Below are 13,309 nucleotides of genomic sequence, written 5' to 3' on the forward strand. Positions count from 1 at the left end.
GTCATCTGGGTGGTCGTGGACCGTTTTAGTGAGATGTGTCACTTGGTTCCATTCATTAAGTTGCCCTGCGCCAAGACACTCGCTAAGGCGTTTGTTAAGGAGATTGTCAAACTCCATGGCGTTCCCACAGATATTGTTTCTGATAGAGGACCTCAGTTTGTGGCTTGCTTTTGGCGTGCTTTTTGTGACAGGTTGGGAGTCCATTTGTCATTTTCGTCTGGTTATCATCCTGAGTCTAATGGACAGACTGAAAGAAAGAACCAGGATGTTGAACAGTTTTTGCATTGTTTTGTGGCAGACAATCAAGAGGTGTGATCTGAGTTTCTGCCTCTCGCAGAATTTGCCCTTAACAATCATACATCCTCCTCTGCTGGGTGTTCTCCTTTTTTTGTTGTACTGGGAGACATCCGTCTTTTGGTTCGTTCTCCAAATTAGGGTCGGCGGTGCCGGAGGAGGAGAATTTTTTCGGTGATTTGGAGAGTGTTTGGACTAATGTACGTTGCAACCTTCAAGAGGCTAACAAGAAGTCCAAGAAGTATTTTGACAGGAAACGTAAAGAGGTTTTGTTTACTGTGTGTGACATGGTTTGGTTGTCCTCGAAGAACCTGCGGTTGAGGATTCCCTCTAAAAAACTGGGTCCTAAGTTTGTGGGTCCATTTAAAGTGCTTCAGGTTGTTAACCTGTCTGCTGTTAGGGTGGATGTTCCTACTTCCTGGAAGATTAATCCTGTGTTTCATGTTTCCTTGTTGAAAAAGGCTGACGTATCTGATAGGGATGCCACTGTCACAGTTTCTCCTGTGGTGAAAGTCGGCGAATTTGAAATTTTTCGTATCTTGAATTCTAGATGGCATAGAGGGAGATTACAGTATCTTGTCTCCTGGAAGGGTTTCGGTCCCGAAGACGACTCCTGGGTAAGGACGGATGATGTCTCTGCTCCTAGGCTTGTTAAAGCTTTCCACAGGAGGTTTCCGGATAGGCCTGGGCCTGGAGGATCCGGAGGATCCTCATAAAAGAGGGGGTACTGTTAGAACCCTCCTGTTAGTTTTTTCTATCTTGCGTTTTGCGGTCACGTGACCATCTCCTATATATTCCAGCTCCGCCCTTCTGGCTTTGCTGGACTTCAGTGTTGTTTGACTGTTTTGCTAGCCTGGTGCTTCGGTGCCTATCTCTGTCAGTTTGCTTGGTCCTCTGGGACCTCTAGTACATTTTTGTCAGTTTATCTTTTGTGTTCTACAACAATTTCTGTTTAGGAGGAGTCCCATTTTTGTCCCAGTCCTTAGTTCTTTTAGGGACCCCTCCCTTAATTCTATAGGTCTTCGTTCAGACTAGCCGAGGACTAAGGCGGGTCTGTTCACTAGGAACAGGCAGCCCGCTACATCGTAGGGATTCAGCTTAGTCTTACTGTAGGGACAGCTTCCCCTATCTTTCATTAGTTCATGTTGCAGATCATAACAATCAGTGTGTCAAGAGTGGGAGAAGAGGGCTGCATTGACAATCCAACACAATGGGCAGCACGATGAACACATTTTATAAGTGGTCATAAACTTGTAAAAAACTCATGAAAGAATAAAGTTACGTTAAAACCAAGAACACCATTGTTTTTCTTATGAAATTCTCGATGAGTTTGATATGTCACATGACCCTCTTCCCATTGAAAAAAATAAAGTTGGATCCAAAATGGCCGACTTCAAAATATCCACCATGGTCACCACTCATCTGGAAAAGTTTTCCCCCTCCCATATACTAATGTGCCACAAACAGGAAGTTGATATCACCAACCATTCCCATTTAATTTAGGTGTATCCTTATAAATGGCCCACCCTGTAGTATGGCATAAAAGAAAAGAACATCAGAATAAAAGAATTCTTGAAACAGTTTATAAATATTGTTGGCAAGTAAAATGGGTAGCCCTACCCTAATGATGAAAGTCATAACTGTCAACATGTTTCCCAAAGCTACAATGACATAATAAATATAAATTGTATTTATTACCTATTCATCAAACAAAGAAGTGACAAGGTGAAAGGAAAGAAGAGCAGAAATGGGAGGCTTTTATATAGCTCTGTGTGGTTACAGCTTTTAGCTTCAAAATTCAATTCAATTGCCTGTCTGATTTTCACAAAATTAACTATGTAAGAAAAGGGGAATTAAGTGCAGACATAGCTCACAGAGGCCAACACTCAATTATTGTTTCAAAGTTTGGCAGCTCCTCCAGGCCTGGCCTGGTAACAAGAAGCCGGGCATCTCATGGTGGCAGGTAATTTAGTGGCTGGACAGGAGTAGGGGGACACCTCATGCCTCCAGTTGAAATGATAATTATGACAGTGTCATGCTGGCTGGGAGGGAAGCTGAGGGACATCTCAGTCTAGACTGCGGAGTGTGCAGAATTCCAATGCAAGAAATGGCAAAGTGACAGAAACAAGTGTTATACAACATCCACCTTGGAAAAAAGTAGTAAGCAGAAAGCCTGACAACTATTTGACAAATTTTTACTTACAACCATGATGCTTTATCAATCGTAATATATCATTCGTTTTCATCAGAAAAGATTGAGAATGACATTTCATATTAATCATATTAATAAGTGAGTGATTGATAAAAATGAAATTACACAGCTGAAAACTGAGCAGAAGTTTATGAAGAAATATCTAAGGAAATTCTAGGCACAAAAAGTTTTTTTTTCATTTTATTGTCATAATATTTTAATGGAGTTTCCACAATACTTGCCCTTTTATAAGTATTTTGTGGGTTAGTAGATCGTATTCTCAATGTTACACCGTGGCAGAATCTAAGTTGATGACACTGTAGTAGTCAAAGGTCACAGAAGTCAGAAAGATTCTTTACCACATCTACTATTTACGTAAATGATGACATGGTCACAGCCATGGCCACAGAGTGCACCATTAACAGTTACCCATTCCTATGGTGCTACCTGACACTGCTCTACTCCCTAACATGGAAAATACATATATGCAGCCACAAGACACTGTCAGGCATGTCTGCGCCTGGAGAGTTGATGACCGCACAGAAAAGCATCAAGCAACACAGGCTGTGCTCCCCTGGTATATAGTACTAGCTATTGAACCCGTTGTATGCCCGGGTGGCGAGCATTTTTATTGGCACACAATACTTCAATAAGATAGCGCCGGAGTCAGCGCATGCGCATACCGTGCTGTCTGGCGCCATTTTTTTTTAACACTGTCTGCGAATTTGCATATACATTGTGTTCAATAAAATATCACCGGAGATCACGGTATGCACATACGCTAAGTCCGGCGACATTTTGTTGAAGTAATGTATTACAACATCAACATAGGAGTGCGCAAACACCGGCCATAGGGATAATGGCGAAGGCCGGCACGTGCGCACTGCTATGTTGACGTTGTAGTACAATTCATCAATAAAATGGTGCAGGAGTCAATGTTTGCGCATTCCGCGATATCTGGTGTAATTTTGTTGAAGACAGTGTGTCTGCAAATTTGCACACACAGTGTCTTCAATAAAATGGCGCTGTAGTGCGGCATGCGAATGCGCTGACTCCGGTGCCATTTTATTGTACGCACTGCCCATCCCGGCTTTGGACAGAAGGACGCGTTCAGCGTGACATATAAGATGGTATTCTACACAGGTATATACAATAAAATAATGCATAGTGCGTGCTATCTTGTTTTTTAACAATGGGAGCCCCAGGGGTGACATACCCCATTGTATGCCTATACAGTAGGATATGTCAGTCTTACAGGTTTTTGATAAATATATATATATTAATCTTCAAAGGTGATGTCAACAGAGAGTAAATAATGAAGAACACTACATGTGAAAACATCATTATCATACATAATATTCAGAATCTTCTATGACTGTAGCTGTCAAATTATTATTAAATCAATATACTGACTTGTTTGTTTCCAAGTAAAGTTCTGCATTTGCTCAGCAAAAGCTCAAATAAGGTCAGTAAAAAGGTGTTGGTGTGATATTATAATGTCTAGTTACAGACTGCACAGTTGTGTTATGGATTTAAGCAAGGACTGCTATGTCAAGCACTGTGGGATTGTTCACATAGACGTACCCTGACATAATGGCACCTCTGAGTTCCAGTCATAATAGCCTTGAGGACGTCGTAGGCATGTAGCTGAGTTAATTCCAATGAGCCGATAGCCAGGATTGCAAGTGAACCGCACAACTCCTCCAGGGGGATTGATGACAGGACCCAGCACCGAGCCGTGGAGAGGAGGACGAGGGAGACTGCAATAGGCAGCTAACACACAAAAAGAGTATACATGACATAGCAAGCCTGAATGATTATTTTTCATTGCTCATGCAGTAAGTTGCCTTTTAGAGGCCACTGGATTCTGACAGCAGCGAAAAGGACACCATTGCCGCTTGTGCCTGTATGAGCAGAGTGAGTAGTAATGATCTGATATGGAGAACACATTATGTATTATATTACATCACAAGCACTTTAAGGGTCCGTTTACCTGGACTCACTGGGGGCATTAAACAACCACTGATTGATATACATTTTCCGAATAGTGGTCATTTAACAGCCAGTTTATATAGGTAAACTAAGTGCACCGAGTGATCTGTAGTAGGCCGTGCACTTAGGCTGCGGTGGTTCTCGGCAGTGTGAGTGCAGTTCACACCGGACGACTCATTACAGAGATCGATTATCTTTTACATTGCACGAAGGATCATTTCACCCGACGAAAGAGTGTTTTTCTCGTTCATCGGGTGATTGGCAGCCTGTTTACACTTAAAGACTTAGTACTCCAAAATGGAAGCAAAAATCAAGCACTTATATGCTTATCCTCTAATGCTGCATCTCTTGGTTTTTCTATTATACTCTGCAATCCGTTTCTGATGATGGCCTGAGTGATGGCCGAAACGTTAAAACTGTATACACAGAGGATTGTCCAGAAATAAATTGTTCTTAAATTTTGCATCCATTTTGGAGTGCTAAGTCTTTTGCCTATATTAAAGTTAAAATGGAGTCCTACTTGAGCACCAATTTACTAAGGAGTACCATGCATCTATCTATTTATAAGTTTACACTAAAAGATTATCGTGAAATAAGCGTTCTTAAGAATGGTCCTTTGCGATAATCTTTCGGTGTAAATACGACACATGGAACAAAGTATTATGGAGCTCTATTATTACAGGCTATCAAACGGTCAATAAAACCTTTACCGCTATTGTCCTCCATCCTATGGCTGGAAATTTGTATGCGCAATTTATCAAAAAGTGTAAAATATACCATTTACAGGACTCCAGGAAGCACCACTTAGATTTTACCCGGGAAACACAAAAAATGTATCAATGCCCCTGAAATATGTAACCAAAATATGTAAACTGTTATTTTACATTATCTAAATAAAACCTGAACCTGCTACTTCTTTTTTATTTCTTTTGTCCTCTTTATTTTTCCTTTATGTTTAATTTTATGTCTGGCCATCGTTAGAGAGCACTAGTAAAAAACGTATATCCCTTTTTAATTCAATGATAAGATATGATTATTTAAAGTTACATTTCCAATGCCTAAGGCTGCACTATTGCTAGTTGCCAGCATCTCCCCTAGTGATTTCTTAGAAAAGTGCCTAAAATCATGTTTGTTCAGAGTATTGTAGCCTCAGGCACCCCCACTTGATTCCTGTCATGCATAATGCTGTATCCTGAGTATGCACACTGTATACGTGTAAACATTCGTATGGAGAAGGATTTGAAAGACTAGTGCAGACCAGATTGGTGGCCATCCTTTGCAAAAAGGGTCTTATGACAATATAATTGTCCAACTTGTCAAATTAGGCCAAATGAGGTCATTGACTTATTTTGCAAAGACCACAGGTTTTTATAAAGCCGCAAGGTCTACTGTTCCTTACGGTCAACTGCTCCTACACTGTCAGATATCACAGTTTATATTTGCTGTGACTGAAAAGTACAGATTGGCAGAAATTAATAAATCATTTTCTATGACTTCTGTACATCATGTTTATCTACTCCTACATATTCACATATTTATATAACTATTCCCTGAAAGACTGGTAGTGCTCAATCTAGATAAAGTGTCGTTCCACCCATTAGCCATGATAAATGATTTGTCATTCTTACCTGAATAGCGTATCTTAAATCCCTTCCTGCTATATGCATGGTCAGACATCCACCGCAAAAGGACCTTGTTTCCGGTACTGGTGAAGGTCATGGGCGCAGAATAGTTACCGCTCAAGGATGTGAGCAATATGCTCTGGCCAGATGGTCCTAAAAAGAGAAACTTTATCATATAGCGTTCACAGAAGAGACAACTCTTAAGTATATGGTGATATAATTATGGAGGTTTTACTCTTACTTTTTACAAAGATCGTATTTAGTATGATTTATATTTAGAAGGCTTCTGAATAAAAGTGATTCAATCGCTGTAAAGGCATTTAACTGCCATCTCCTATCTCAGTAATGGGAAAGTCTGTCTTCACTGAATACAGATTTTAACTCAGAATTGAGAATTTTGAGAATAACTGATCAATTCTGTACCATTGATTTGTGAAATAAAAATGAAAACAATGGCTACTTTTTAATGATCGATGGCAGTTTAACATCCTGTTTACACAGGCAGATCATGCTACATGATGCGCACTGAACAATTTGTAATAAATTCGGGTGATTGACCATGGCCCCAACCACTTGATGACGTTCTCGTTGAGATTCCACAGAGCATGCAAGGAAACTCAAATGTAATGTCATCGGAAGCGTAAAATCAGGAATTAGGCGTAGAGAGTGAATGGTAGGAAACCTTTAATTTACGTAAATTACTAAAGTGCTTAGTTTTTAGAATTAGTTAGTTAAACTTTAAGTATTAGATTGGCTATTAGGATTCGGACAACACTTTAAATTGATGGCATGGTTAAGGTGTCTCCAGATTTCTTTATCGGTTTGAGGTTCAGTTGTAATATATTTAATGAACATCTCAGGGGATAATTTTTAAAATGCACTATTAATGAATAGTCTTTTTAGTTCGAAGGTCCAACTTTAGCATTCATTTTTGACTAAGAACTCGGGGGTTAGAGTTCAAAACATGTAACACTCCATAAAACATGTTTCTGATCAAGTACTGATGGATTTTAATATCTTCTAACACACTTTTATTTGATTGTATTGTTGAATTTTTCAATAACAAGTTTTTTCTCTAAATTGTCTCACAGGACAGATTCTCTGCTTTGCTCCTGTGCACTAACAAATTGGATCTACTAGGATCTTTGTTATTCTTGGAGTGTGAGCTGAACTATTTTTCTCTATTTTTGAAAAAGTTGGGGCAAGTATAGGGAATGTCAAACATTAAGAAGAATATCACAATAAAAAGATTTTCCATGTAAATTCTCCTTGTAATGAACTGATCCCAGAAGTGTAACATGAAGTTTTTTATTCATGAAAAATACTGATACTGATGTCACCTTAAGTGTCCTTACCTTCAGCTAGATCCCTGTGATGTTCCTTCCATGTTCTATTCTATACTTGGAAGGAACATCACAGTTCCTTCCAAGTATAGTATAGGACTTGGATGGAACATCAGAGTGGTGACTGAACCTGCACCGGTACCACCCTCATGACTGAAGTTCGAACGTTACTGGGAAGAATAAAGTTAATTTCCTCCCGGCATTTGGGGTCTAAGTGCTGGTACCAGACAGGTTCAGAACACTATAAATTGGCAGATTAATCCCACATAATGCTTTTTCACGTGACAGGTACCCTTTAACACCTTCACGACATGCACCATATACATACGGTGCTGCGGGAGCTGCGTTTCCACAAAATGAAGTATATATATGATGCAGTGATCACGTGAGCTCACACTGAGCGCTGCAGCGATCAAATGTTGGTGTCAGCTCTACGTGAGAACTGACACCCCCGCAGCAATGCCCACGATCAGTGCTGGTACCGATCACGGACGTTTAATCTCTGTGATGCCGCTGTCAATAATGACAGTGACATCACGGGGAATCACAGAGGGAGTGGGCTCCCTATGTGCTTCCATCAACACGACGTTATGCCATTGCGTTGTGCTGATGATCTCCATGGTGACCCCAGGTCCCAAGATGGCCACGGGGTCACCCAGGGACAGTGGCCTGTCACCTCATGCTCAGACCATGAGCTGACACACCACGTCCCTGCATGTCAGACCCTGATCTGATGGTCTGTAGTGCAGAAGCATTGCAGAGTATCAGATCAGCGATCTAACAATGTAAAGATGATATCTCATCCTGGGACAAAGCGAAAAAGTAAAAAAGCAGTTAATAAAAATTGTAAAAATATTTAAAAAAAATCAAAAAATAAAGAACAAAAAAAAAAAGACAAAATATTAATCCAATAAATACATTTATTTATGTAAAAACAAAAATAAACAAAAAAATACACATATGTGGTATTGCCGCATCCGGAACGGGCCGACCTATAAAACCGTCCCACTATTTCACCCCTTCAGTGAAAAAAACAAATAAAAAATGAAGCAAAAAACTATGCTTAATCATCATACAGCCGAACAAAAAGTGGAATAAAACGTGATCAAAAAGACGAATGTAAATAATAATAGTACAGCTGAAAACTTCATCCTATCCCGCAAAAAAACAAGCTGCCATACAGCTCCATCAGCAAAAAAATAAAAAATTATAACTCTCAGAATAAAGCGATGCAAAAATAATATTTTTTTCTATGAAATAATTTTTATTGTGTAAAAGCCCTAAAACATAAAAAAACATGTAAATGTGGTATCGCTGTAATCGTACTGACCCGAAGAATAAAGCTGCCTTATCAATTTTACCACAAGCGGGACGGCATAAAAAACCCCACAAAAAACAATTCCTGGATTGCTGGTGTTTGTTCATCCTGCTTCCCAAAAGTCGGAATAAAAAGCGATCAAAAAATGTCATATGCCCGAAAATGGTACCAATAAAAACGGCAACTCGCCCCGCAAAAAACAAGCCCTCACATGACTGTCGGCCAAAAATATGGAAAAATTATAGCTCTCAATACATGGCGATGCAAAAAATTGTTTTTTCAATAAAAAGCGTATTTTAGTGTGTGACAACAGCTAAACATAAAAACCCGATATAAATCTGGTATCACTGTGATCGCACCGACCCGAAGAATAAATTTGTCTAATCACATAAACCTCACGAGGAATGCCGTAAAAAATAAATAAAACCAATTCTTCACCTGCTATTGATTTTTTCATTCTGCCTGCCACAGATCGCAGTAAGGCTTGGCTCACAGTTATCCTGCGCTCTGTGCTGAGCACTTGCACTGGGATTTCCGTGTAAATCTCTGAAATACATGATTCAGATGGAACCCGCGGTGGAAGATTCCCTATAATGAGGCATATGGAGGCATCGTGGATGCTGTTTGGCCTGTGATCCAGCGGTGTCCGTCTTTTTAGATGTGCATAAAAGTGCCATCTGACACAGTTTTTTGCACGTCTGAAAAGAAGGACAACGCTGAACAGAGGCCAGACGGAGTCCAGAGTAACTCTGCTGCCTCATTATTGTTAATGGATCCGTCGAGGTTTTTATCTGTCACGTCACTCGGAGATTTAGATGGAAACCCCGATGTAAGTGCTCAGCGTAAGAGGCGGATAAATGTGATCCAAAATGCTACGTAAAATGATCCCAATAAAGTCTTCAACTTATTCCACAAAAAAAGCCCCCACTCAGGTCCATCATCTATTATCGGAAATATAAGGGGCTTCCATGTTACTGGTAGTACAAAGGCTCTGGAAAAGTGCTATTGCAAATTTTGCTCTCCTACATCCAAATGCCCCCTCCCTTCTGAGTACCAGTGTGTCTAAATAACATTTACCGTCCACATGTTTGGCATTTCTGTAGCAATGAGAGCCCGCCTAATTTAAAGGTGCATGTCTCCAAAAGCACAAGCTGGGCACAATGTACAGGCACTACAACGTACTGGTCACTACAAAGTACTGGTCACTACAATGGCAGTTTGCAATTTTCACTCAACAACATCCACTACTGCTTGTTTCTGGAAAACACCCATGGAGTCAAAATCAACATTACAACTGTAGATAAGTTCCCAAAGGGGTACAATTTCCAAAATGAGGTCACTTGAGGGGGCATTCTGCTCTTCTAGCACTTAGGGTCTTTGTATATGGAGTCCGCAAACTATTCTAGGAAAATCTGTGTTACAGGGGGCAAATAGCGCTCATTCCCTCCCAAGTCTCGCTGTGTGGCTAAGCAGTACTGTACTGCCACATATGGGGTATTTCTACATTCAGCAGAAATTGAGGGACAAATTTTGGTGCCATTTTTACCCATTTCCCAGTGTGAAAATGTAAAATCTGGAACCAAAACAAAATTTTGGTGGTAAAAATTTAATTATTTTTTCTTCACTGCCCAATGGTATAAAATGCTGTGACGCAACGGTGGTGTTAATATGATCACTGCACTCCTAGATGAATTCATTGAGTGGTGTAGTTTGTAAAATGGGGTCACTTATGTGGGGTTCCGCTGTTCTGGCTCTACCAATGTGACATGGCACCCTCAAACCAGTCCAGCAAAATCTGAACCCCAATATAGCACTTCTTCCCTTCTGAGCTTTGCACTGCGCCTAAAAAGTAGATTTCACCACATATGGGGTATCTGTGTACTCAGGAGAAATTGCACAACAAATTTTGGGATCCATTTTCTCTTGCTGTCGCTGTGAAAATGGAAAGAATTGGGGCTAAAACAACATTTTTGTGGAAAAAATATATTTTTTTCATTTTACCAGATCAACGTTGTAAAATTCTGTGAAGCACCTGTGGGTTCAATGTGCTCACCATGTTTAGATAAATTCCTTGAGGGAGCCCATGAGGGGCTCTCCAAACGCGACATGACACCCAGACCATACAATCAAAATCTGCATTCCAAAACATCACTCCTTCCTTTCTGAGCCCTGCCGTATGCCCAAACAGTAGTTTTCACCCACATATGAGGTATCTGCCTACTCACGAGAAATTGCACAACACATTTTGGGGTCCATTTTCTCCTGTTTCACTTGTGAAAATACAAAATTTGGGGCGAAAAAACATTTTTGTAGGAAAATGTGTTTTTTTAATTTTCACGGTTCAACATTATAAACTTCAAGGTGCTCACCACACATCTAGATAAGTTTCCTTCAGGGTCTAGTTTCCAAAATGGTGTCACTTGTGGGCGGTTTCCACTGTTTAAGCACATCAGGGGCTTTCCAAACACGACATTGCGTGCGCTAATTATTCCAGCAAATTTTGCCTTCAAAAAGTCAAATGGCGCTTCTTCCCTTCCAAGCCCTGCCATGCGCCCAAACAGTAGTTTTCTTCCACATATTGGGAATCTTCGTATTCAAGAGAAATTGCACAACAAATTGTATGGTGCAATTTCTCCTGTTACCCTAGTAAAAATGCTAAATATGGGGCTAAAAAAACATTTATATGGGAAAATTGTGTTTTTTTTAAAAAATTTTGGATCAACATTATAAACGTATGTGATGTACTTGGGGGTTCAAGGTGCTCCCTACACATTTAAACAAGCTCCCCTAGGGGTCTTGTTCCCAGAATGGTGTCACTTGTGGGGGGTTTCCACTGTTAAGGCACATCAGGGGCTCTCCAAATGTGACATGGCGTCCGCTAATTATGCCAGCAAATTTTATATTCAAAAAGTCAAATGGCACTCCTTCCCTTAGGAGCCCTGCCGTGCACCCAGTGGTTTTCCCCCATATATGGGTTATCGGTGTGCTCAGGAGAAATTGCACAACAAATTTTGGGGCTCATTTTCTCTTGTTACCCTTGTGAAAGAAAAAAAATTGGGTCTAAAGGAAAATTTGTGTTAAAAAAAAATAAATTTTATTTTTTCCTTCCACATTCCATTTCCGGTGACTACTTCTTGAAGCTCATCAAGAGAATGCCAAGAGTGTGCAAAGCAGTCATCAAAGCAAAAGGTGGCTACTTTGAAGAACCTAGAATATAAGACATATTTTCAGTTGTTTCACACTTTTTTGTTAAGTATATAATTCCACAAGTGTTAATTCATAGTTTTGATGCCTTCAGTGTGAATGTACAATTTTCTTAGTCATGAAAATACAGAAAAATCTTTAAATGAGAAGGTGTGTCCAAACTTTTGGTCTGTACTGTATATATATATATACATTTATTAGTTATCTTAATATCCTAAATGTTTCATAATTGGGGCTGTAAATGCAATGAACAAATAAGATTTCTTATATTTGTAGGCTACAATTTAGTAGTAGCCTTTCCATGTATACGTTTGGAATATTGCGATCAATCCCTACTTTGCACTATGTTTCTGAAACCTTCCATGGAAAAGCAGACGTTATAGACAGCCACTTTCTAAATGTTTTCTGTTTAAGAAGTTCCAAGAAAAGTATTTTAAATAGCATTCGAAACCTACAAAGAAGTCAGAATTCTGATTCATATCTCTTTGAAACTATGAATAATGACTTTTTCTTGAGACTGTTCTATATTTTATTTTCATAGGGCTTACCTAGGCTTTAACTTTCCTCTGAAACTTTTTGCCTAACTCAGCAGAAGACAATGTAAGTGGAGGTATAATTTCTCAGTCTTAGCTGCTGAACATCTAAGGCTCTATTCATACTAGTATCTTGGCTTACATTTGGAATAAAACCATGAAAGCTAAACCGAAAGCCTTTTAACATTTCCATTGGATTGCTGGTATTTTAAACATTAAAAATAGTGCTGCTCACTGCACCATTCGTGCCATCAAAAATACCAGATCCACTACGTAAATGGCTATTGTGTGAATGGCCTTACAACCATCACAAATGCCTTTATTATTTGTAGAATGTGGAACCCATACAACATATCTGTTCTGCTTTCACAACATATACAATGATATTATCTGTGGCACATGTCACTTTAGTCTGTATAAATACTTTAGATTAACTGTGAACTTGATCTTAAACTTAATTTCATCTCACCATCAAAAATGTCAAATTCATCATACTGCTTTTCACTGAGAAAGTATTCCACCGTCAGTGTCACATTGTATCCAGCTTCAACTTTGATAAGCCAGGAGCATGTCTGGAATTGAGGGTACGTGCCAGGATAACTCTGGCTGAGAATTACTCCAGTGGAGTCGGTAAGGATTTCATTCGCGGGACAAAGCACTGTGGTAAAAAATACACATAACACCATTTACATAAACAGCATGGTTCATTTAGTAGAGAATCTTATTTGTTAGATTAACAACAACAGCTGCAGACTTATGCTGTGAATGTTATACACAGGAAAAATAAAGGAGCCCTAAAAAGCTTTATAAAA

The 13,309-nt window shown here is 39.5% G+C and overlaps 1 protein-coding gene across 2 annotated transcripts in view; it reads right to left on the reverse strand.

Annotated features, from left to right (window-relative positions):
* Positions 1 to 13,309, reverse strand: part of CSMD2 (CUB and Sushi multiple domains 2) — a 1,528,443-nt gene that overhangs the window by 88,821 nt on the left and 1,426,313 nt on the right. For both annotated transcript variants that reach the window (XM_073665735.1, XM_073665736.1), the window contains 3 exons: positions 12,967 to 13,155; positions 6,106 to 6,252; positions 4,070 to 4,258 (listed from right to left, as the gene is read on the reverse strand). In XM_073665735.1, the coding sequence (XP_073521836.1) occupies positions 4,070 to 4,258; positions 6,106 to 6,252; positions 12,967 to 13,155 (525 nt within the window). The remainder of the gene's footprint in view (positions 1 to 4,069; positions 4,259 to 6,105; positions 6,253 to 12,966; positions 13,156 to 13,309) is intronic.

This window comes from Phyllobates terribilis, unplaced genomic scaffold (genome assembly GCF_046119375.1).
Source record: "Phyllobates terribilis strain yellow unplaced genomic scaffold, ASM4611937v1 Scaffold_2__4_contigs__length_985480577, whole genome shotgun sequence".
In the NCBI taxonomy this organism is placed as follows: Eukaryota; Metazoa; Chordata; class Amphibia; order Anura; family Dendrobatidae; genus Phyllobates; species Phyllobates terribilis.